Below are 25569 nucleotides of genomic sequence, written 5' to 3' on the forward strand. Positions count from 1 at the left end.
ATGACAGAGGAAAGAAGAGGAAATTTAAATCAAACTACAGCTTCTCAGTGGAATTAAATTCCTAAATTGGCTGCAAAAGCTTGTCTTGTTTAAATCACAAACACCTTTACTTGGCAATTCTCTGCAGGTTTTCTGACATGGTGAAGTTTATCAAAGCAGGGATGAGGGCTTTGTAAAGTGATAACAATTAAAGTGAGGGCTGCATGTTGCAATTCTGACCTCTCTGTGCTCTTCAGTGATATGCAGCACAGAACAGAAGGACCTGAGTCTTGGTTCATCAGTGAAACATGATATTGGTTTGTCGTTTAAGAGTTTAATGAATAGAAAGGGTCAGATTTCCCTTGCAGTATGTGTTGGCATATTTTTAATCCTGGAAGTCTTCCTAACAATCAAATATATTTGCTGCTGGATCAAAGAATCACTTTTTTTTTTGAAACCAGCAAGGGTTACATTCCTCAAAAAAGGCATACTAGGAATGGCTTACTAAATGAAGAAAAAAAGGCAAATATCTTCCTCACGATTTTAACTCCTGGATTATAAATCATCCCATTCCTGACACTTGCATTCTATCTTAAATTTTTGTACATGGATTTTTAATTTCATATTTATATGCCAGCAATAATATTATATTCCTGCTACTATTTTGGTAAAACTTTTATGCTTCTATAATTGTATTAAATGTTCAGCCGTATCAGTATGGTACAAACCTTTTACTTAGGGTGCCTTATACATTTGGGGGACTGATATTTAGAAATTTCTGTTGAGAAATAACTTGCCAGGGCCTTTTAGGCCAGGCTGAAAAAGCAGGAATGGCTGCCTTAATTGTGTCTGGGGTGGGCAGATCAGTGATGCTGGCCTTTCAGGCTGCTTTCTAGCTCTGCAGTTCTCTTGAGAAATGAAAAATGATGCATGTTCCTAACTTATTTAACCAAAAGCAGCAGGAATCAGCTCAACTGGTGATGTGGATCTGCATGATGATCCATGTGCAGATAATTTAACAGCCAAAAAGCAAGTAGGATGTTTTTGGTTATGTTAAAATCTGAATTGTTCTGAATACAGCTAGAGAAATAAAGCTATAAATACTTAATGTCTTAATTCAGATTTGTTCCTTAGCAATCATCTATCCTTCCTCCAAAATGCAGCAGTATAAATTATGTTTAATAATTAAAATTTTAGAATTTATTGTGAAGTTCTGCTTTTCATTTAAAATAATAGTTACAGCTTTGTCAGTGGCATCTTTCATTAAATTATTTTCAAACAGGTTTTTTTGCTAGCAAAAAAACACTGCAGATGTTAGAAAATTAAACTTGGGTTTAGATCTTGGTAAATTGCCCTTGAGATATCCCATTGTAATGGACATCAGAAACCAGCCCATATACAAGAGAACAGTAACAGCCACTTTATTGATGTAACTGCTGTACAAGCAGAGTTAAGGCTCCAGGACACTGGAGAAATGTCAATTTTCTGAAGGTAAAAGTGTTTATTTCAAAATAAAGTGTGAATTTTCATAGTAAACAAACAAACAAAACACTGCCTTACTTCTCCATCTGAGTGTAATGGACAGGGTGAAGAGATCATGCAAATACAGAGGTTTCATAGCAACCCAGTAGGAAATTTTATTTTCTTTCTTATGTTTTCACAATTCTTCATCAACATTAGCCGCAAGTACTGTCAACCTCCCAGGGAACCTAATGGAAAAAGAGTAAAGGGACAAAGAGTGCTTTTGTTTAGAATTTAGTATCCACCTGAAACAAAAAGAAGGTTGCATTGTTGCTGTAACTCACACGTTCAGGAAGTTGTGAACTAGGTGGCAGAGGTGCTTTTGGATGTGATAACAGCAAAAGTGATATCTGACTTCCCAAACATGCATGCTTAGCTGGAAGCTGGTGTTTCCAATTCTGCATTTTATTCCATGTACACTTGGACATACATTTGACTTTTTAGAAGAATTTGGGTCAGTGTTGTGTTGGAGTTGATCTGTTTATTGACAAAGCACTTGGGAGTGTCCTCTAAGGGTCTTTCTTTCAATGCAGAGCATTAGATGAGCATGGTTTGAAAATCAGTAGAAGTCTTTGCATTATTGAGGAGAAGTAGCTCAGTCTTCTGGGTAGCCATGAAAGATACAGTTAAGAGTGAGGATTTGTCTCAAATGTTCTTTCCATGTGCTGTGGCCATCTCTTCTCACCAATGCATGACAACCCCTTGCCATGCCAGGTATGGCTGCTTTTTTTTAGGTGTGCTACATCACTGAAGTTTGCACTGAAGCTTCCTTATCCACTTGGAGAAAGGTGATCTGTAGTCTTAGAGAAAGCAATTTCCGAAATCTTAGAATTGCTGAATTCCTGTCTAGGTAAATGGAGAGCATTGCCACATTTGGGGGTCTACATCAGCAGCTATATTCTCTAGAATGACAAAATCTTATTTATATATATATATTAAACAAATCAGTGCACTTGGATTCACGGACAAAAATCTCAATATTTTGGGATGCTTTTGACAGACATGTATAAGAAAGTGTTTTTTTTTGGTTGTGGTAAATACCACAAGTATTACACCTTGCAGCTTTCCTAGCAAAAGGAATAATTACTGAGAACACTAGAAATTCATGTGTTCTGGTTGTCAGATACGATTCAAGCAGATGAAAGTGTCTGTACCAGCTCTTTGTGTAAGCACAATTTAATTGCATGTGTGCTGCAAAGAACAAATGTTTGGCAAATAGATATGAACTGACTTTTATTCTGGGATCTTGACCCTAAGAATTGCTGAGCTAGCCATTTATCTCTGTGGTTTTCCACAACTTGGAACCATAGTTTTATTTTAGCCAAGATGTCTTTCTCAAGGAATTTTTACATTGAAATGTCAAAAAACAGTTGGAATTTAAATATTCAAGCAATTCTAATCTATTAATATATTTTAGTTTTGATTATTTTTTTACCTTTTCTATTATCCTTGAGTAACTTTTATTTTGAAATAAAATTTATGATCAAAAGTTGTAGAAGTTAAGAGAAATTACACATTATTCAGGAACAGAGAAATGGGCCCTGCTGTCTGTGACCTGTTTCCCACAAGCTTGTGAGCTTTATCTCCAGTTCCTTTGCTGGAGACCATCTCCTCCCGAGTGATAGAATGTTTGCAGTAAGCATCTTATTGCACTGAACAGATGTGTGTAATAACCACTTAATGTTTTGCTAGGCTTTGCAATGGAACAGGTATGGTTGCTGCTCCTGCTGACGATTAAAGTGCTTCCAGTGACGGCTCAGTTCAATGGATACAACTGTGATGCTAACCTCCATAGCAGGTTTCCTGGTAAGTATTTAATAGACTTTTTTTTCTAATGGCTTCTTTATTGTCTTGGTGCAAGGCCGTGCTTATTTTTAAATACAGAGCTTTAAATCTGTCTAAAGCCTGGGGGTAGGACTCCACATTAAGTGAGTGTTAACTATCTTTGTGACAATGAACTCGTCTAATGTTGCACTTTACTTTCTTCTTAATTGCACGATGGGTCAAATTCAGCCTGGTAGCAATGCACACAATCCCCCTCACATCAGTGGGGCTTGACCTGCTTTTGCCAGAGCTCTAAACTGTCCAAGACATTTACCAGAGCTCATATTGTGGTAAATGTTCCCTCTGGATTTAGCACTCTCACACTTCTAACTGGGTTTTCTTTCATGTTTGGGTTTTATAATTTTCTTTCCCTAGGTAAGAGAATATAATTATATCCTTTTACTAAAATAAAGAAATGTGTGTCTATTTTAAGCAAAATTGACTTGATGGCAACATTTAGTGCCTCGCTTCCACATTAAGTCCTTGGTTAGGGACAGGTGAAACAATGGGATATGTCTGTGTATGATGTATTGTCCCTCCTATAAGAAAATGGGAATGAAATAATTTTGGGGACATTGGATGTTCAGAACTGTTAATACAGTGACAAATAGAAATGAAATGTCAGTCTTAGTGGCAGGTATCAGGGTTTACTCAGGCAAAGGATCCTTTTAGTTTCTATTACATTGCTCATCCTTCCTGCTTCAGCTGTATCTTGGGCAGAATAATAATAATAAAAAGAAGGCTGTGAATACTGTCTCTCTCATATCTTGTTTTTCTGAGACAGCAATTGAATTGAATAGTTTAGTGGTGAACACTCAGTGTAGTATTACACTGTAATACCTTTCCTGTTGTTGCTTTCTGAATGATAAAAGTTTTGATTTTTTTTTTCCAGGAAGGATCAGTTCTTTTATTAAATTTAAGTCGTCAGAAAGTCTGTTTATTGATTCCTGTGTTACTGTCACACTGCTAGGTGCTTTGTTGACATAAAGACCAACAGTGGGTTTGATTCTCTTTTACTTAATCAATATGAACATGAAGAACAGAGAAATAAGACATGCAAAGAAGATCAAATATTTTGTCTCCATTCCTGAGAAAATCACAGTTTAGCTGAGTATTTCACAAACTACTTATATATTCCTCTTCTTAGCACCAAATTTTACAGACTTGCCTCTGAAGTGTGAGTGAATTTTGCCCACCTGCTTCAGATCTACCTTTTGAGTTTTTATGTAATTGTGGATTTTTTGGTCCCTGTCAGGCCTCTTGAGAGGTTTGCAATAGCTAGAGGGAAGTTTATATTCCTCTTTCTGTGTTTTAAAATTATTCTGTGGTCATTTTTTGCACCTGCTCTGTGCCAATGTTTATTTGAAATGTGATACCTGTGAATTCAATTCATCTCTTTTTGCGGGTATTTAGGGGCCTCTTGCAGTTCTGCCTCATAAAAATGAGTCATATCAGATTCCATGTCTGCCAAATCTCATTACTTGGGAGAAAATCTGTTTAGGTTACAAGTAAATAGATTTTTTTGAAGTAAATTCTAATCACCCCTCACTGGCCATAGGAGCTGAGAGCAGAGTCCTGCTTTTTCTTGTTTCACGTCTAAGACAGCAAAGATTCAAAGGCTGGAATTTAATCAACAGTCTTACTGTTGGTTTTGAGAGCTAGGAAAGAAAAATAATTCGGTTTGTTAGTTGTGCATCTGAAATGGCGGTAAAAGCCAGAAACCCCTTTTGTCCCCAAATTTGACAGGTGCTATTTTCAGTATGCAGAAGGGTCTGCTAAGGGTTTGGGGCTCGTGCAGCTGAGAGGCTGTTGAGGATGGGTGAGAGAGCCTTTGCAGGGAGAAGGGGCTCACTCTTCCTGTGCTGGCTTCCCCAGCACTTGGCTGAGGCTGTGGCTTTGGGGGTGCTGCATCAGGGCCCTTGGGGTTCAAATGTGAGGGGAGAGGTGAGAGAGATGTCAAAAAGGAGAACATTTTAAAACCTGTATCTCCCAGACTGAGATACTACTCACAGTCTTGGTTATGGATTTCTTCCTGTTCCTCATTTGTTCCACACAAGGAGTCTTCCTTGGTGTCAGCTGGAGTTCCAGGCAGGGTGTGCAGATACTGAAGAAGCCATTGGGTCTTGAAGTTGTCTCTTCTTTTTCTTTAAATGTTGTTAAGAAACAGAAGTTGTCTTCAACAAAGAGGAGAAATGAAGCCTTCCTAGAGGAACCATGGAGCTCATCCATTTTTCATTTGTTTGTGCTTTTATCATTCATTGCTTAGGTGACTTCTTGAATAGGAATAGTTCTGCATAAATAGGATGACAATCAGACTGAGCTTTTGTTTCTGCAGTTTGCAGGTTTATTTTAGAGTGCAGATATGCAGCAGTCATCAGGAAGGAAGGAAAAATAGCCCAGTTTTTGGTAGAGTGAAAATACAGTGATTTTTTTATACCAGAAGCTAGATGTGTCCTAGAGAATATATAATTAAGTTAGATCTTGCTATCCTTCAGAGAGCTTACCTAGGGAAAGAACTTTAGTTCTACATTGCAGTAGAAGCTTTTAGAAGGCTTTTGGGGCATAGAGCAGTCTGTCTCCAGTTGGGAAATGCAGCTCTCATTCAGGGGGTTCTTGTTTTAAGTACGTGTTGAGAACTTAGTAGGGACTGAGGAAATGTGGCATCTTTTTCACTTACACTATGTATTTTAATTCAATATCAAGGGAGTGATTTGATCAAAGAGGAGGTTCATGCAGAGAAAATGGTTTTGAACGACACAGGTCTTTTCACGCCTGTTCTGGTGGAATGACTTTCATCAGTGGTGTTCTGTGGAAAACTCTTGTTCTCTGAGGGTTTTTTTGCTGCCTGTCCTGGAGTGAGTTGGCAATGTGTGCAGCCTAGAAGTGGTCAGTGGAGCTCCCAGCATTTGTCACCATGAGTCTGCCCATAGTTCAAGATGGTCTCTGTTACTGTAGGATCTGTGTACTCTCTTGCTTGAGACACATTAATGAGCACTGCTGGCTGTAGACATAGCTTGGGTGATTTGAGTTAGAAAGAAACCAAGTGGTTTGCCTGTATGGAAACTCTGTGACAGAGAGGTCATTATATTTAAGGCTTCATCAGTTGGGTACAATAACTTTCAAATCATTGCTCCTCTTACTGAAAAAACCAGAAGCTTTTAATGCAGGAATGCAAATACTTTTTTTGTTAATTTGTTTCCTTTAACTTATATAGGAATAATATTTAACTTCCTGATTTGTCAAGAAATGAGCTAGATATTTAACATCTAAGGGGGCATTAGGTCTGTCTGGGACTGGCTTAAGATTAATCTCTGAACAAAAAATGTTTTATTTCCATAATGGATTAATTTGGCAGCAATACTTCCTTATGAAGTAATGGGCAGAAAGGTTCAGTTTGGAAAAATTGTTTATCCTCCTGTATCACACAAAAGTTGCTTTTGTATGGTATGGTCTCATTTCCCATAGTTTCAAATGATAATTTTGCAAGCAGTAATGGTAACTTAATTGGTGAAGTTAATATCCTGCTTGTTGAAAAGGCTTGAAGTGAGTTATAAAATTAACTGAACTACTTTGTGTTACATCCTGCAATTTGTTACAATTTGTTTTGTGCATCAGTCCAAGGAAGCATAAATGCACTTTACCATTTGCCTTTCTGTACTGGTCCCTCTACCTTAGTACACTCATTAAATGGATCATAATAGTCCTCCTGTAGTGAAAACCAAGGCATGCTGCTTCCTGATCTTTGTGCATTACATTAGTGGGATTATGATTGTGTACAAACCAGGAGAATTTCATGCCAAATCACTTCAACTCCTGACTTTCCTCCAGTACTTTTCTGCCCAAATTTACACCCAGTGAGTAACATTTATCACGGCATTAGCTCAGGACTGAGTTTGGCCTGTTATTTCCTGCACTTGATTGTTTTGGCTTGAAAGCCACCATTAAAGCTGTCTAAATTAAACTGCTTGTGCTCCTGTACCATGGGGGAAGAACTAGTTCATTAGAATGGAGATTTCATTTCCTCTCTGCTGTGACAACGCAGTGAAACAATTCATTTCAGCAGGCTTAATGGTATAGTATTGACTGAAGTTGTTCTACAATTTTAAAGAGCACTTAATCTTTAAGCAGATGTAATAAATTAGTTGTTATGTAAAGGAGTAATGTCTGTGTTTAACACAATTCAGTATGTATTTTTGTAAAGCACTAGGGGGAAACACCAGAACAACACCCCAGTCATCTACAGGCGAAGAAGACCTTGAAGAAGAGCAATATCAGAGCTGTAAAGCAAAACAGTCTGTTGCTTGTGCCTGTATCTGACCCTGATGCTTTCCCATTCAGTACATAAAAATCTTCAGAACTTTTGAATAGAAGGTCAAATTGTCCAAAGATGGCTTTTGCTGTTCAAAAATTGATCAGTTTTAACAGCTGCTGCTTTCTAGGTCTTTTGTGTTGTCATAACGCACAGAATGAAAGATTGCAAGATGCTTTGTAGTATTGATCATTGTCTTTCAAGAGCCAACTGATTTTTTAATTAAAGCTCAAGCTGATGGTTCTTAACAAAAACCCTCAAAACCCAGGAAAAACCAACTTTGGAGACATCATAATAAATTGCTCTGATATGTTGTTGATTGTACTTCAAAGTCTGCACAGCCTGAGACTGTGATCTCATACAAAGTGGACGCCAGATAAATCAGAAAAATGTTTTCATGCCAGTTTCTACGCCGGAGTGGGCTGGGAGGCAGAGCTTGGCCTCCTCAGTTCCTCAAAATTGCCAGAAATTTCTGTTCCAGAGGAGGCTGCTTAATCAGACTCCAAGTATTTACCAGTTGCTGTTTTCTACTCTGTTGCAGTGTTTCATTTTATGAATGTGCTACTAAAAGGTTTGCTGGGGGATTTTAGATTAATGTGTTTCTTGCTTGGTTACACTATGTTACTATATTAATTCTTGGTTTTTTCTTTAGTGAGGTGGTAGAGTCAAATCTGTTCTTCAGATTTGCAATTCCTACCCTTATATTCTAATATTTTTTTGTGACTGAAGTGTAAAAATTTATTTGATTGGAAGTCACAATGCTAGACTAACTGCTACAATGGTTATATGATGATTACTTCAAATCTTTTTACAGTGGCTTCCCCTGTATTCTTCTTGCAGCTGAGCGAGACATCAATGTTTTCTGTGGAGTACAGACAATTACTATGAAGATAAATTTTTGCACCGTTCTTTTCTCTGGTTATTCTGAGACAGATCTGGCATTGAATGGGAAACATGGGGATGCCCACTGCAGGGGCTTCATCAATAACAACACCTTTCCAGCAGTGGTCATTTTCATCATCAATCTGAGTACTTTGGAATCTTGTGGAAACACTTTAGTGGTAAGACCAAATCAAAGTAGCATATTTAGGATCAAGTGAATGTTCTTCACAGCATTGTATCTTTTATAGATAATATTTACTTTGTCTTACCCAGCTAGAAACATATTGCATATATCAAAGAAAACCAGAGAAAGTTGGTAACTTATAATCTTGATTACTACTGAGAAAATATGGTGGGACACACATTTGTCCTCTGATTAGAAAGTACAATTTTAATTTAAGTATTTTCCCAAGGCGTTTCTAAAACTCTTGCCGTCCATGCCTTGGATCTTGCAGTAGTGGAGATTTTCACAGTTTGTGTGTATCACATTGAGTAAGCAGTGATGACTTGTATCAAAGTACCTATGAATAACTTAAGAAAACAAATGGAAAAATGTATTATTTTTAAAGCTTTTATTCTCTCTGGAATTCTTGTACTTGATCCCTGTCAGTTTTTATAACAAGCCCCCTGTTTTGTTGCTAATAATTTTACTGAAACTGGGCTGAAATGTTTGATATGCTCTGTGACCTCTTTGCCTTAGACTGTTTTCTTTTAAAATTTCAACAAAAAACCAGTTCAGCCAATTCAAGGCTCTCTTTTCCAAATGTAGCACCTCCATGACTTGCAGTAGAAAACCATTCCAGGAAGCCACTTCTTCCTGTTCTTGTGTAGCTGGTCACCTTGTAAAGTCCCTGGACTTGCTCTTGGTTATGTTCATAAGAGCTTGATGTCTGAAAAACAAAACAGGAGCCCCCAGTCTGACAAGTTCAAATAATTGTAGCTCCTCATGAAGTCCCTCAACAGGCTGCACTGAATACAGATAAAGTAGCAGCTGTGAAAAATATAACCAAAAATATTCCCCCCATCCTGTCTGTTTATTCATACTGTGCCCCAAAATGAAGACAAAACAGGAGCAGGGAGCATTTCTTATCATGTTCCCCACACTGGAGTAGTACGTTGCCCTGCATTTCTTGGCAGTGTTTCACAGGAAAGACCTTCAAGCTAATTTTCAATAAAAGTAAAGGAAAGACAACAGTTCAGGCAGAACTTGTGTAAAACCCAGGTCTTTCTGTAATACAACAGACTCAACTTTTTACTTTATGGGAGTAGGGTGGCAAGGAAGTTAACAGAGTTGTAGTTGACTGTGCTACCTTAGCCTATAGCACTTAGGCAAAACTCAGATCCTGGAAAATTCTATTTTCAACATTTTTGTGCCATTCAGCAAATTACTAAGTATGCTATTGGCAAAATGCTCGCCTGTTTCTGTCTTTTAGGTGTGTTTTCTGTGGACAAGTTCCTGCTGTGTGTCCTGTGCTACTTACTGCAAAATGTTGCAACTCATGTGCACCTCAGGATGATTCTTCAATAATGAATTTTTTTTTTAAGAAACCATGTGTTCTAATGCTACTGAGAACATCTGTTTTGCTAATAAAGTTAGACAACAGAAATGCTACAGTAGAAGTCCAGTGCCATGTTAATTTACCTCGTTGTATATATGCCTACTGACAAAGGAATTTGTGATGCTTCTCAGCTACTTTCAGACCACCCCCTTACTCAGATCAGTAGCTACAGATGGAGTGGAGCTGGGCTGCTACCAGGAGGAAAGTGTCCCTCAGTTTTCCTGAGAGCTGCGTGTTCTTGCAGGCTCTGCACACTCTGTGAGCTGAGCAATACAGAATAGCACATGCCCATGGATGGAATTTAGGTTGCATTGTGGTTAAGCTTGTATTACTTTTCAGCTCTGTAATTTCTGGCAGTTTATAGTTTAAAATTAAGATTTAGAAATGAATAATATAAACAAAACACAGACTCAAAGTTCAGCTATTCAGCTTGTGTCTGCTTATAAAGTACCTTGTTTTTGATGGGTCCAAACCAAAGCTCAACAGTGAGAGAATGTTGCTTCTGTGAATGAAATTGTTTGTGTATTTACCTTTTTCTTGCATATGGAAGCTCATTGTAAGATAATACTTTTTAACTATAACAGAAAAGTTCCTTTAGTTTTTCCCAATAAGTCGCATGAATTCATTGGGAATGTAGAGAAAAAAAATTATCTACCAAAAGATATGCTTCCAAGATCCATAATTTTTTCAAATGTTGCTCAGGTTTGTTCTAAGAACAGGGATACAGCTTGTGAATTGTATATGCATGATTCCAGGGAGGTGCAAATAGAACACAGGGAAGCTGTTATTAAACTAAATTAATTTTTGAAGGTTTTAGTGAAGATATTTCAAGATAAATTATGGGCTAAACCATCAGTGTCCTTAAGATCTTTTGTTCCACCGTTAACTTCCAGCTAATATTAATTTTCTGTCTTCCTCAATAGGTATCCTCAGCTCGAGGTATCAATGCTTATGGAAATACCTCAGTGGTACAGATAGGTAATGTTTCAGGCTACATTGACACACCAGACCCACCAACGATTATCAGCTATTTGCCTGGGCTTCTGTACAAATTTAGCTGTAGCTACCCACTGGAGTACTTGGTTAACAATACCCAGCTCGCTTCGTAAGTGTGCTTTTTCACTTCTATGTGTTTCCTCCCCATGTTTGTGTAAGCACGTATATGTGCATACCATAACAGCATTGACCATGTAGCAATTTTTAGCTGTGTAAGAGTAAAGGGAAAGGAAAAAAGCCCCAAAAGAAGAGGGGTTGCAATGAAAAAGAAAATTCTGTAGCATCATTATGTGAGATAACATAGTTTATGAAGAGCTGCTATTATGAAGAGACCCTTAGATAATGTGAAACTTCCTTTAAAATTCAGATGTTCTTCAGAAAAATTATAGCAGCAAAAAAAAAGATAATTCTTCATGAAATAGTTCATAAGCTTGTAAATATAGAATGCAAGAGAAAATATTTCTGTGAGTAAACCTTGTACATCATGTAAGGTGGGTTCCTTTTTGTCACTTTGCCTCTCTGCTAATTATTTTTCTGATTCGTGTTTCCATTATTTTCTGCATAGTTAAGACTGTCAGTATTTCCACTATAAATTCCTGTTTCTGAAGTTTATAACCCAAATGCATAAATTAACTCCTTGCGTTATGACTCATTGAGTTTTTTAATGATAAAACCCAGCACAGTATGCAAAACCAAAAATAAGGTATCTTTCTTCATGATGGTTTTTGGTTTCTGGTTCTGTTGTAGGTCATCAGCTGCTATTTCTGTAAGAGAGAACAATGGTACATTTATTAGCACTTTGAATTTGTTGCTTTACAATGTGAGTATAAAACACAGTATGACCTGGACTAAATTAATCTCTGCACTATATGGGTACAAACTGGTTTAGCAGACCAAAGTATAGATTCCTCTTCATAATTTGCTATTTCCTTCCCACTCCTCCCATGAACCAAGCCCTTCTTCGAGGCATCTTTCATCTCTGAATCCCTTTTCCCTGTCTATTTGCATGTACCTGCTGTTGTATTTATATGGCTGATCTTTGAGGACAGATACATTCTTTTTGTCCCGTATTTATACCGTTCCTCAATTTACTGCTCTGGCTTTCAGTTTGTAGTGCCACGTGACTAATCAACTGTAGCAATAACAATCATACTCCAGAGTGCATACTTTTGTTTGCATTTATTATGTTTCTGAGTGTGTATAGGTGCTTTGTGCCTAAACAGAGAGTACTCTGTAGTATTCTGTAAAATTATTCCAGACCTATTCCCTTAGCAATAAACTGTAGCCCTTTGGCTACATCAGAGTGTTTCAATCATTTGTGATGGTAGTGAGGGATGTATCTGTTTCAAATCTATAGCCTGATGCATATGTTGCCTTACAGTGTGGACTTTAAAGATTTTAAGGGTTAATAATTATTACAGTTTTCATCCAATGCTTCTTCCTTATGTTTTAGATAATTTAACTCGAATATGCGTTATTGTAAAAGCTTTTACCGTGTAAAATGGGTTGGTGACACTAAAACATGAAAAATGCAAGGACCTCTACTTAACATTAATCCCTAAAATTGTATTTTTGTGTTGATTAAAATTTTTACTCATACATTTTAAATACCTGATTTAAATATCAATTTTTCAATCTATCAGGCATCATTTTTGTAAATTATGAATCCGATTTTTTTTGCATTATTATTCATGCCATCATGCTGCTGAGTTATAATTCATGCAACTGATTTAAAAGTCAATGCTTTATGCTTTGAACATAATGAGCTATAAATATTGCAACAGGGCATTTTTCAATGGCATGCTCTAAAAAATCATGTTTGTTTGAAAGAGCACAGCTCCAAATAACAACCTATAATCTGTTAAAATGATGATTATAGTTCTCTCATTTTTAAATAAACCTGGATCAAAAAGATGGGGCAGAATGAGGGTGGGCAAATTTCTCAGTCAAGCCAAGCATTGACTGCCAAATGTTGACTGCCCTTCAGGGCCCAATTCAGCAAAGAGTCAGCAATAAATGCTGCTGATGCTCATAGTGAGCACGTCTTTTCCTTAAGTATCCCATGCCAAAATGTGCTGTCATCGTCCCTGCTCCTGTAAGGTTGCAAACTGACCATGAACAGTGCTGTTTTCTGTTCTGATAGCAGTCATATTACTTGCCCTAGTGAGTAGCACTGTCATGAATAATACTGCTAAGTCTGGCAGATTCCAGTGGTGGATATGCCCTCCTGCTTCACTTCCTAGGGCTGGATAAATGCATGGGGGGATTGTGCATTGCCTGCGTTGTTTCCTGTGGGGAGTGCTTCTTTGGACACCTGTTGTCTTGTGGGCTCCCTTCATCCCTGTTAGCAGTCCTGGTTTTGGGAGAGGCCTCAAGGCTCATGTCCAGCCTTCCTAGTGGTGAAGGGTTGTGTACAGATGTGTCTCTTGACTGCAAGCAGCTGTCTTTTCCAAATTTAGCTGTAGTGTTATTTCTTAACATTGACTCGTCATCTTCTCAGCTCACCTCTGTGCTCCCTCAGAAAGTGTTTACTTCTACTTTGTGATGCTGGTACATGTCATTGTTTGGAAAGATAAGAAGAGCTGTTCTGATAGACTCAGAGTTTAATACCAAAATATTTAATGGGCTTTCACAAAGCCTAAGTGTCCATGTGCTTTTATGTCTTTTGCAAACGTCTAAATGAATAAAAACTACTATTAAAGAATAAAAGAGCAACTATGGGATGTAATAGTGAGGGTCTTGCACTTCTTGATCATTTACAAAATGTGGCAGAGCTATGTGTTATAGAAATGTATAATTAATTTGAAAGAAGGCAAACCTACCGGAAGGCCTCTGATACTGCACAGATTGGATATTGGGCATGTTGTTAATTTTGGCATTGTTACCTTTAAAAAAAACCTCTAGATCTCTGGTGTAAACCTTCCTGTTGATGTCAGCTGCTGCTTGCCTTGATCTCGATTGCCACAATGAGCCCGGTCGAAATCCTGTTTACCAGATTTTTTCCTATGTATTGTTTTGACCTTTCACAAGAGGTCTCAACAGAGTTGCTGTGCTATCTGCATTAGCAGTGTGTTTGACATAAGTGATTTTACCAGATAGTGCATTTTGATATTCTGAAATAATATCTCTCACACAGATCTGTTTCATGGCTTTGTTGCTAAAGTGATATTAATAGTTCAGACTTCGAACAAAAAACCCCCAGTAAAACGACTATATTGAAGTAGTAGTATATGTGGAATTCCCAAATTTTGTTGAATACAAAATACAAAAGGTTGAATACAACTTTCTTGAAACAGCTCTTTTGAAATACTAGAATTTAAATGGAAATGTTTGTTACTGATAGTTTTCAAGAAGCCAGCTTCCATAGAAACTACATTTTTGCATAACATAATGTCTCTGTTCTCCCATACTATATCTTAAAATATATAACACCTCATGGCATTGCTGTCTCCACTAATTCAAATAAACTTAGCAAACATTCCTGGGAAGGAGTACAGTGTGACAACCCAGTAAAGCTCCTTCTTTAGAAAACCAGAATAGCTCCCATTTTTGCCTGTAAGTTCTGCTAGACTTACTGAAATGTCAATGAATGATACATTTTCTTTAATCACTGATCCAACTACCTTGTTAAATCATAGACTCTCCCAAATTATTGCATGGGGCAAAGCCAGTCTTTACAGACAAACTTGTAGGCAAGTGCTCCAGCACTGCTTTTATGCTTGTTTCCTTACAGAGGACATAGTAAATGATCTTTCTACACAGAAGGGTCAGAGAAATTGATGAGAACTCAGTCTGTGGCTGCAGATGGGTTGTTACAGTGGAAATTCTGTTACAATTGAGGCAATGTTTGTTTTACAGGATTCAACCTACAGCCAGCAACTCATTATTCCAAGTACAGGCTTGCCTTTGAAAACCAAAATATATGCAGCTGTAAGAGCAACCAACCTTGATGGCAGGTAACATAAAGGGTGTTATTTCTTGTCTTGTCTTGCTTTTCAGCTCTTGTTACTTATCTGATTTAGAAGCATCTGTCTTTCCTCATAGCTTTTGTGTTTCAAAGTAACAGTTGGTGTTCAATAACCACTGCTCTCAGATGGAGGGTGTCAGGTCCTTGACAGTGAACGCATATTTTGCTTCAGTTCTCATATGAAAGTTTTCCTGAATTATACTTTAAATCCTATATTGTTTTTTATTTAAGAAAAGGCCTCTGTATGAGAAAATCCAGGGCTTTTAAAAGTGGGTTGGTTTTGATTTCTAGTCCTATGTGGCCATGATTTCTGAGAGGAGATGTACAATGTGTGTTGGTGTGGTGGTTGACTTGCATGAAACCAAATGATTTGGTTTATACAATTCTGCTGCTGTGTTGTGCTGTTTAATTTTCTAAGTAATTGGAGAAACAGGATGACTTGTATGTGATGTGTTTAATACAGTTTCTCTGTAACAGCCTGCATTACTGTTTGTATGCTTTCCTGTACTGTCCTTTCATCTCACCTCGCTCACACCCCCAGTCTTGCATTGCTGGTTCCCTGATCTATCACTTTACTCCCTGTGCAGGTGGAATGTTTTGATGGACTACTGTTACACCACACCATCTGGCAATCCTAGTGATGATCTTCGATATGATCTTTTCTTCAGGTAGGCCCTGTGCAAATCCAATATTTTGTTGGTCTTTCTTTAAAAAGAATAATTATAAATCTCTTCAATGGTGGTGTCTTCAGCTGCCTGGAAAGTTTAAGCACTATTAGCAGGCAGGCCAAGGGCTAGGTTTATAGCTAACATGTCAGAACTTATTTGTGTGTGAATGTAAACATAGAAGCAAGTGCAAAGTCATAAGAATTGTGAAGGTAGAAAAGCATATAACCAAAATAGTTCTGCTAGAGATAAAATAAATGCTCAAAGTGAATGGCTAAACTGGCCTTTATTTTACCAAAGGTAAATGTCGTGAATGACAGTGATACAAAACATCAGGGACTCCAATCTAGGAAAGTAGTTAAGCAAATGATTAAATATAAATAGATGCTCCTGCTCCTACTTCCTGTATAACATTTATTTGAATTGGAGCTTTGAAAAACATCTTGGCAGTATCTCAGATTAAATTTTATCTGTGACACCTACTGGAGAGATACTGTCTTCGTTTGGAGTTACCTGTCTATACTGGTTAGCATACCTGATTGCTTTTTGCTTCAGGTCTCAAGTTTCTTTGGGCACTGGAATTAAATGGTACCTTGGTTATAGCTGCAGTGCTGCAAAACAAAGCATAGTGTTTTTGTGGGAATGCACTTCAGCACGAGGAGCTGCAGCCTAACAGGCAGATTGTGTCTGCAGATATTTGCACTGTGTTCTTTTCCAAGGAACTAAAGCGTTGAACTTGCTGCTTAAGTCATCTTATTCTCAGCTAACAGCTTCAAAATACTAACAGAGCTGCTCATCCCAGTTTTACTCTTCTCTGCAAAAACTAGCTGTGACAAGGATCCGCAGACAACCATAATTGAAAACGGCAAGAGTCAAATGGGCCGGTTTTCCTTTGAGGTGTTTCGCTTTGTCAAGCACAAGAACCAGAAGATGTCGACAGTCTTCCTTCACTGTGTGACGAAGCTGTGCAGAGCAGATGACTGTCCCTTTCTTGTGCCAGTAAGTTCTTAGTTATCTGGATATAAAATAGGCACAGTGGGGTTCTGCGTACAAGTTTCATGGAAGTTTGGATGGCACAGAATGAAAGCGACTTGCAGGGACTGAAGTAAGAATGTTTTTTGTGTCTGAAGTAGTGTGGAACAACTAATGAAGAATATGGAAATGAGCACTGTCATCTGGAGATAAAATAATACTAGACCTGCAAAACAGAGGTTACTGAATATATGAGAAATGACTGCTTTGCCTTGTGGTCTTTAGTTTTTAAAAGTAAGAATTCTGAGATGGCTTTCAGGTTAATATTCTTAGTAGTAAGGTATCCAGCATCACAGTGGATGAGGACAAATATCTTAAAATAGAATTTATGGAAAACTTAAAGCTATAGGAAATGCTGTTATACTGACAAGAAAAATCTGTGAGTTTCTCATAGTGAAAAAGATACTATGCCCCTTTTAGTTTAGTATCATCTCCCTTACCATTTGGAAACTACTCTTTTGTTGAAGTTCATGAGGTTATGTCTCTTCAAAATTAACTAGTTTTAGGAGTATCAGGCACAACAAATATATTTTGAAAATCTAAAAATTTAAATAAATATGTAAACACAAACTTCTGTGATGTCTTCAGAACACAGCATTGTTTCCTATCGAATGACTTCCCATTTAGAATTTTAAAGTGCTGTCAGTTCAGTATACTTCTGAAATTTTGTATGTTATTTCATATGATGTTACCCATTTACGTAACACATTTCGTTTTGTATTCAATTTGTGTTCTGAGGTTTTTGAAGTTCTTTCACAAGAAGCTGAAACTAAATGAATGCTCTTATTTGAAGCATGCTTGAGTACCTTAGATTAAGGTAGATGATAGGTTACAGATGTCGAAGGCGGATTCCAGATGAGAGTGCTGGGGATTTAGTGTGAGTCATTGCTATTTAGAACTCCATGGAAGATGTGCAAACCCTCGCTCGAGAAGCTTGCTAGAATAGGGATTGTCAAGCAAAACAGATTTGTTGGGGAAAACTTTCTGTAAACATAGCTTTGGGAAATTAACTACTGAAAATTTAATATACTATAAGATGGATCCTGTATGCAACAGCAATGTAGTTTGGTAAACAAAGTGAGGCAAAATACAACGGGAAGCCAGGCATTTATAAAATACACTTCTAGGCAATATTGTAGATGTTTTTATTGCAAAGTAATTTAATGCATACTAAGAAATAAAATCAAAGTCATAGTATTACTTATCAAAGAGTTTATAGTAAAGAAGGAAGCACAAAAGGCCACAATTATGTTCCATTCTGAATCTGTGGTTGTTTTGCTTGACCACTCAGATCTGCAGTAACAGAGAAAGAAGAGACACTGGTGGAAGGACAACTTGGAGCCCTCAGAGCACATCTGGCAATGCTGTAATCTCTGCTGGCCCCATCATTACAAGGAGTGGTAGGAATAAACAATCTTTCTCTATGGAATGCAGGAATTTCAGAAACCTGGGGAAATGTTTTGCAGTTTAATGTAAATTTGCGGTGACTTAAAGGGTGAATTCTGTGTTTGTTTGCTGTGTATTTTTTTTACAAGTGCTGAGTATTTTTTTACTATATTTTTTACTACTTTGTTTGGTAGAAATTTTGAGCTAGTATTTATGCTTGGCTCTCACATGCTTCCTCCTCCAATAAAATCATGGTGGAATACTGTTATACATATAAGACCATTATAAAAGCCTAAACTCAATGGATCGACTTCTTTTTTTGTCAGATTTCATTGAAGATAATAGAATTTAAGGTACTGTGTTCAGTGTTGCAATTTAATTTGGATGGATAATGAATATTCACTGTCACTTTCTATTCACCATTTCTTCCAGCTTTCCTCTGGGTTTTATCTATATTTTGTCTAAAATTAATGCACACTATTCTTAGCCTTCAGCTATAAGAAAGAAATGGGACAAAACCATTGTAAATTTTAAATAGTGGGCTAAAATCCACTGCTTTAAATTGAGGGTGAAATTCCATGATTTTCATTTTTATTGCTGAAGCTTTTAGGAAAAAGAAAAAGGCAGCTCTAAATGCAACCTTCAGTCTCTGAAAATAATTTATGTGACTGCAGTTTAAATTTTAGAAATTACAGGTATTTATAAGTAGCTGCAGTTAAGCAACTAATTTCAGCCCTCTTAGATTTAGGATGCTGAGAGTAGGACTGAAGCTGGTCTAGGAAAACTAATTTAAACACTTGAGAATAAAATTCTTCTTTAAATGACAAGTAGTTGTCCCCATCCACAAAGAGATCAACTGACCCTCCAGGATGGGGAACCACCTTTTAGAACAAATAGGTTCCATTAAGAGCAGCATTTCTGCAATGAAAATGAGTAATTTTTTTGCATTATACATGGTCCATTTGAGCTGCTGCTATCAGATTAGTCGAGAAAAAGTGAGAAGAACTAACTTCAAAGTTGCACACGAGTACATATGGGAAATGAGTGACGGATTGGCTCAGCCAAACACTCATGCTGCAGTAGTGCTGCCTTAGGCAAGGAATGGGAACTAGATACAGCTTGTTATATGAGCAGCCCCTGGTAGGTAATATAGTTCATGATTCAAATGCTATGAATGCTATTTTTACAATTCAAAACAAAAAGGATACTTATCAATTACCTTTAAATACTGCATAGCTTCCAGCAAAGAAATCTGCCCATGGATGTTTAATGGTCCCAAAGAAAGGATAAACAATTTTGTAATTTCATGGCAACAGTTGAGTTTGTTTAAATGAAATCATGAATAAGACTGAAAAAAGGAAACTATTTTTTTAGGTGTATTCTAAAAGTGGGTGGGTAAAGGTTTTTTGATTTCTCTATCTTCATAGTATGCTTTTGGAGCATTCCATTCATGCTGACAGAAAGATGGTTTAATGAGAAGTACTTGAAAAAAAATGGAATTCAATTCTAAACTCTGCCATGAATTTCATGAGTGACATTGGGCAAGTCCCTCAATATGATTTGCATTTCTCTTTTTCTTCTGGAGCAGAAAGAGGGAATTAGTCCTGCTGTCACTTCCCATTGTGAAAATAAGCTCATAAAACCCAGGAGGTTTATGAATAATATAATTAACAAAATAAAAGGGGGAAGATGGTGAGAGAACTTGACCAAAACTATCTAGATGATGAATAAATTTAGATAATTTTGGATAATTTTTTTTTTAAATTTAGGTACATTTTCAATGAGGAATGCCAGGGTGTAGCCCTGGTTTGCAGTGGTGATGCATGGAAGTGCTTACACTATTTTCAAAGCCAGCTCAGGTCTTGCTTTAGCAGACATACATTTGTCCTGAGCCCACCAGACCTGTTGCACCTGGCTCGCTACAGTCCATATGCCAGTAGTAGGACTGCAGATGCTCGGATGTGCAGCCTTCACTTCCCTCATTTAGGGTGGAGCTGCAGCTGTCCTGGGGCTGGCCTGTGCCCATCAGTGCCTGCAGACGCTCCTCAAGGTAGCCTCCCACAAATCCTGTCACCAGCTGTCCTGGCAATGGAGCTGCTGATGCAGCTGCCTTGGTAGGAACTGAGTAGTGCTGCTGCAAAAGAGTGATGATCCTTCTCCTGTGTAGTTCTGGACTCACATTTCCAACGTTTGGCTCTTTCCAGAGAAATGTTATATGTTTTTTGTTAATCTAAAATAAGTCATTACGGGAGCTGTACACAGAAGAAAATGTTTTAGTCTCTGTATGGAAACAAAGCAGCTACCTACTTGGGAAGTTGAAGTTATGTAGCTTTTGATGGATGTCTCACTTAAGCTTAGGAGACAGCGGCTCAAAACAAATGGATATGTGAGCTGTGCTTACAAATTGCACAAACCCCCCCAAAACAGTGACAAGAAATGTAATTCTGAAATGGACACTGGTAAGTAAGCAAAAACTGAAGACAAAATACAAATGTTACCCTAAATATAAAGCCACTATGTAACTGCCAAGAGGAAAATGAGCATGGTGAAAAGAGCTTTTTTGTAATAATTTATAGTCACTGACATATTTTTTCTTGTACAACTCAAGTTTTTTCCTATAGAGCTGTTTTATTATATGATTAACAGTGAAGGGACTTGCATATAACACTGTGCTTATGGCTGTATTTTTACTGAGGGAGACAACAGAACTGGCCACCTTTTCAATTAAGAGGTTCCTGATTTAATAATGGTGTTAGTTTGTTTTTCCACAAGACATTAAAAATATTAGATAATATTTTCATATCCATTTAATATTAAAAATGAAGCAACAACATGCAGTTAATGTTATTGTCCATATTCTAACAGAGATGCTAAAAGCTGCTAGTTAATGTGGCAAGTAGAGCTGATGTATTTTTAAAATAAAACTATGACTATTGGCTTTTGTGTTGCAAGAGGGGAGGAGGTAGGCAGAGGAATTTTAAAAATATAACACATGCCATTTTTTTTTATATAGATGAGACGCCAACCAACAATTCACAGCTTGGTAAGTTAATCAGAATTCCAAGAAACATAAAAGAGGGTTTATGAGGGAAGCAGAACTGAGGAGATGAGCCATTTAGATTAATATCTATGCACTGTTTTTTTTTTTTTTCTTTTTTTACCTTTTTTTTTTCTTTAAATGAGTTGATACCAACATGCTGAAAAAAAAGCAATTGGTGAGCAATTGCAATTCTCACTTTAATTTGTGCACCCAGCACCATCTACATTGCATCTTTTAATTCCTATGATGAAATAGAAATGAAGATCTGATGCTACAGCATACAAGGGTGAAGGGTACATTATAGCCACCAGATGCAAGACCAGACTTAAGCAGTAAAATTTGCTCATGCCACATAGGAGAAGAGCAGGAAAATGGTCATTATGGAGCAGTCCAGCTCAATTCACATCTCAAAGCCAGAAGGTCAGAGCTTCAGCTCTTGTTCTCCTGGCATTTAACCACACAAAGAGGCTGTGGAGAAACTTGGGTAGAACTTGTGAAGGAAAGTGAAGGAAATAGGCTGTGGTGGAGATCAGCTCCTTAAGTTTTAGGCTGCTTCTCCTTTGGACACTTGGAACACTTGTTTCAGCCTATCTCTTACTGTTCTCTCCTGGTAACAAGGAGTGGCTGATGGCTAGGAAAGGATTATTAGCACAGTAAATATCACCGTGTCCCGCAGCCGTAGGGAGGAGGAGAGAAGATCCAGCAGGCAGGAATTGTGCAGCAAGATTGATTTATTTAATTATTTCACAAACTTTTTATAGACTTTTTCTTTGTGGTCTAATTGGACAAAGGATCACCCACCCCCCGGGTGGATTGGCTAAAATCCTGAATATCCATTGTCAAAATATGTTTCTACTGTACCATAAACAAAGTTCTACAAGGTCGCCGGCGTTCATAGCTTATAGAACTTGTGCTAATCTCTTTGTGAGAGAGAAAAGTATCCCATGGCCTTAGAAAGCAGCAGGAAAATTCCTTTCTAACAGCATTTTTGTATCCACAAAGGATGAGCAAGGTTATCATTGGGTCATTCCACCTTGAATTTCTTCATAAGAGGACTGAGTGGGACAAGGAATCTATCCTGTCCTCTGAACTCTAACACTATTTGTTCCTTTCTTTTCTCAACTTAGAACATATAAAAGCAGCTACTGTTCTTGCCTGTCATGGAAACAAAGTTCTTCCTGTAATTAATTGCTCCCTGGTGTGTTGCTACCCATGGATATAATTAAAATAATAAAAAGCGAATTCTTATTTGCTGTGTACAGTTTGCTGTGTTAATGGCTGCTACCTTTCCTTCCCATCCAACAAAAGCAGCAGCCTCTCCATCCCAGAGCAACAGCCTTTCCTTTGCCTGTTGCTGTGGAGAGCACAGAGGTAGAGTGAGGTGAGATTACTGCTGTAGTGATCAGAAAGCAGCACAGTGTTGAGAAGGGAAGGGTAACCAGATCAACAGTGATGATTTCCTTTCAGCTTGGATGAGGAGGGTGGGATTAATGGTGTTGAGGGCAGGTGGCTGCTTCTGGGAGGAGAAGTCTTGTTTCTCACATAGAGACTGTGCTGTCATTTCACCTCACTCTCCACCACTGGTAATGGCAAATGCTCGTTGGTACTCAAATGGCTTTTTTCCCCGCCTGCTGGAAAAGACAGTACTGTCTGTAGATGTACGTGGCCTATTATCTCAGAACAGGGCCATGAACAGCTTGTTGAACTGCAATAAGCATTAAATATGTCACCTTTTTATCTGACAATTGATAAACATATGAAGAAGCCTTCTCTGAAGGTGTACAACAAGCTTCAAGATTGTCTGATATCCAGTGCCAGATATGTCTGCTGATTTATATAAACTGAAATGCTGATTTATATAGATAATGATAGTGGGGGAGAAATTCTTTCATTAACTTGATTAGGCCACAAATCCTTATATGTCTACCTTGTTAGCCCTTGGATAATGATAGTCTTGCCTTGAATAGCACAGGTCAAGGTTGGTCACTAGCAGATGAGGGATAATGCCTTAGAAGGCATATGTCTTTATCCCCCAGCATGACTGATATTGAAAGAATCAATAACTTTTCAAAATGTGCTTGGATAAGCTTTATCCAAGTAGATGGGTGCTCAGTCTGAGGTACAGTTTTAGTTCCTTCACTGCAATTATACTGTGTATTGGGTGTTGGAAGGGGAAGGCAGAAGTGTTTGGCACTCCTGAGAGATTATAACCAGATCTTACCTGAGCATTTTTCTTCTCCTTACAGCTCACCCAAACGGACCTCCTTTCCAGATGAACACAGTCACCAGTGCGCTGATTTCAGGCATTGTCATCCTAGGAATTTCAAGCATTTTCTTTTTTGTATGTTCTCTAACCCTTCTGCACAGAAACTGGCCCAACAGTTCAGCCCTGAGTGGCATCCGGAACCCAGTTTTCAACTGAAAGTGATATGTTTGCACTTTTTGTTTGGGGTTGCCTTTCTTGTCTGTGAAATATGATTCCATTAAAAAGTAATATTAAGGCAACACTCCAGTGGTATCCAGCTTCTATTCCAGCTATTCTGTATTTGTAGATTTGCTAGATGTTGTTTTGTAGGTAAGCAGCAGTGATGTTGGTAACAAGCCTAGAAAATGTTGAGAATCTCAATTGTGTTTGCGATCAGACTGCATGACATTTGCCCATGAATGTGCTGACAATAGAGCTCATGTCTTCATCTTCTCAGTAAGATCTAAAAGCTGAAGATGCTGCAGATGAGAACCTTTCCAAGTATGCCATTTTTACACAAAGCCTGTCACATTCAGAAAAATTCATAAGTTCATAAACACCTGGTAAGATAAGGATAACTTCTTTTTTGTCATTACATTTTTCACAAAAACAAATGTGTCTCAGGAGGAATTTGTTTTCAGCTGTATAGGCTAAAAATAACCCAAGAGAAACTTAGAACAAGTGACTTTTACTTATTAATGATTCGGAAACATTTCCTTAAATTTATTTTCCATTGACTTGTGGAGATATCATGTATCGATTATTGCCCAAACTTTCCTCACAGAAAATTATTTTTGGAGCACAATTTTTCGACTGAATAAAACTCTCACCAATATACTAATTGGTAAGGGCAAGTTTTGCCCCATGAGTTTTTCAGTTCTGAGATAAAGCTTTCATTTCCGCATGAAGAGTCATCAAAATCAGTTCTTGTTTCTTTAGCAGATTTTCTGCATGAGTTAGACTTGTTCACTGCGTGGATGAGGGGAAGAGGGCAGCTAGAAGGATACCAGGCTACAAGCAGTACTGTACTGTTGACTGTAGTTAATCTGATAAACATCAGACTTACCTGAAGTGAGTGTGAGTGGCAGGTGCCCTCAAACAGGAGCACGAGGCAGTGGCTTAGCTGTGTAGAGTAGACAAAAATGCTGGTACTAGAGAGGCCACCATAAGCACAACATATTAAGCTGGACTGGATAGACAGTTGGGATTTTGGTCACAAATACAGCAGTTCAATTTCATTTTTCATGTACTGTACATATTGGCCTAGAAACACCTCATTGATATTTATCATCATCCTGTGTTAACTGTGTCTGTGTCTTCACTGATGTGACAGAACTGGCCAGTGATCAGGGCTTTTGGGTCTCAAGGCTAAAGACAAATACAATCTTGTTCTCAGTTTTCTCTGATCCTGTAAATGCTGTATAAAGGCCTGTTGTTTGCAAATTCCACTGTGCTGTAGGGCGGTATCCCTAACAACCAATACTGTGCCTGTTTTCCTCCAGTCTTAATACCTCAGAAACATTTTTGCACTTCAGGGGTTAGGTCTGATGACATGTAAAACACGATTGTTTAATAAAATTATTTTAAACATTTCAGAATGGATGCTTTGTCTGAACTGTTTTCCTCCCCCTGTCCAATTGCTAGTTTTGTACATGCTTCCAGGGACCTCATTCTACAAAGATGAAAACTGGACCTGCTTTTTTAAGTTGGTTTGGTAAGAGCTTTCAATATACAGGATAAATTAATATAATTATAGAATTACTGACCTTTAAAGGAGTGTGGTAAACTCTGGAGATTTATATTCTAGCCTGGGGATAAATAAATTCAGATAATCTATTTTAATTTACTAATAAAGACAACCACAAAAATTCCATTAATGTAATTACTACTTAGTAAGGCGCAGCTTTAGCTGAAAGTTTCCAGTGATAGAGATAGCCATTACCATCCTTAGAAAGTTGTTTCAGCAGTTAATTGCTATCTTCAGTACATTTTAAAGGACTTACTAATGTGAATATGCCATTTTAACTTACCAGCCATTAAAAACTGTCAGGCTAATATCTGCTAGAGAGAGGGGGAGACCCTTTTTTAAACACAAATCCCATATGGTTTGACTAAGACCACAGAAAAAGAAAGTGAATGGTGTTGGAAATAAAAAAAAGTTGCT

The 25569-nt window shown here is 37.7% G+C and overlaps 1 protein-coding gene across 9 annotated transcripts in view; it reads left to right on the forward strand.

Annotated features, from left to right (window-relative positions):
• Window positions 1-24965, forward strand: part of ZPLD1 (zona pellucida like domain containing 1) — a 90790-nt gene extending 65825 nt beyond the window's left edge. For 8 of the 9 annotated variants that reach the window (XM_069022045.1, XM_069022025.1, XM_069022008.1 and 5 more), the window contains 10 exons: window positions 3193-3306; window positions 8474-8694; window positions 10998-11179; window positions 11818-11890; window positions 14929-15026; window positions 15625-15705; window positions 16530-16701; window positions 18026-18134; window positions 21134-21163; window positions 23407-24965. In XM_069022045.1, coding sequence (XP_068878146.1) covers window positions 3201-3306; window positions 8474-8694; window positions 10998-11179; window positions 11818-11890; window positions 14929-15026; window positions 15625-15705; window positions 16530-16701; window positions 18026-18134; window positions 21134-21163; window positions 23407-23582 — 1248 coding nt within the window. In that variant the 5' untranslated portion in view covers window positions 3193-3200 and the 3' untranslated portion in view covers window positions 23583-24965. Of the gene's footprint in view, window positions 1-3192; window positions 3307-8473; window positions 8695-10997; window positions 11180-11817; window positions 11891-14928; window positions 15027-15624; window positions 15706-16529; window positions 16702-18025; window positions 18135-18446; window positions 18474-21133; window positions 21164-23406 lie in introns of all 9 variants that reach the window. The other variant, XM_069022048.1, reaches the window with a different exon arrangement.
• Window positions 24966-25569: the final 604 nt, after the last annotated feature.

This window comes from Aphelocoma coerulescens, chromosome 1 (genome assembly GCF_041296385.1).
Source record: "Aphelocoma coerulescens isolate FSJ_1873_10779 chromosome 1, UR_Acoe_1.0, whole genome shotgun sequence".
Classification (NCBI taxonomy): domain Eukaryota; kingdom Metazoa; phylum Chordata; class Aves; order Passeriformes; family Corvidae; genus Aphelocoma; species Aphelocoma coerulescens.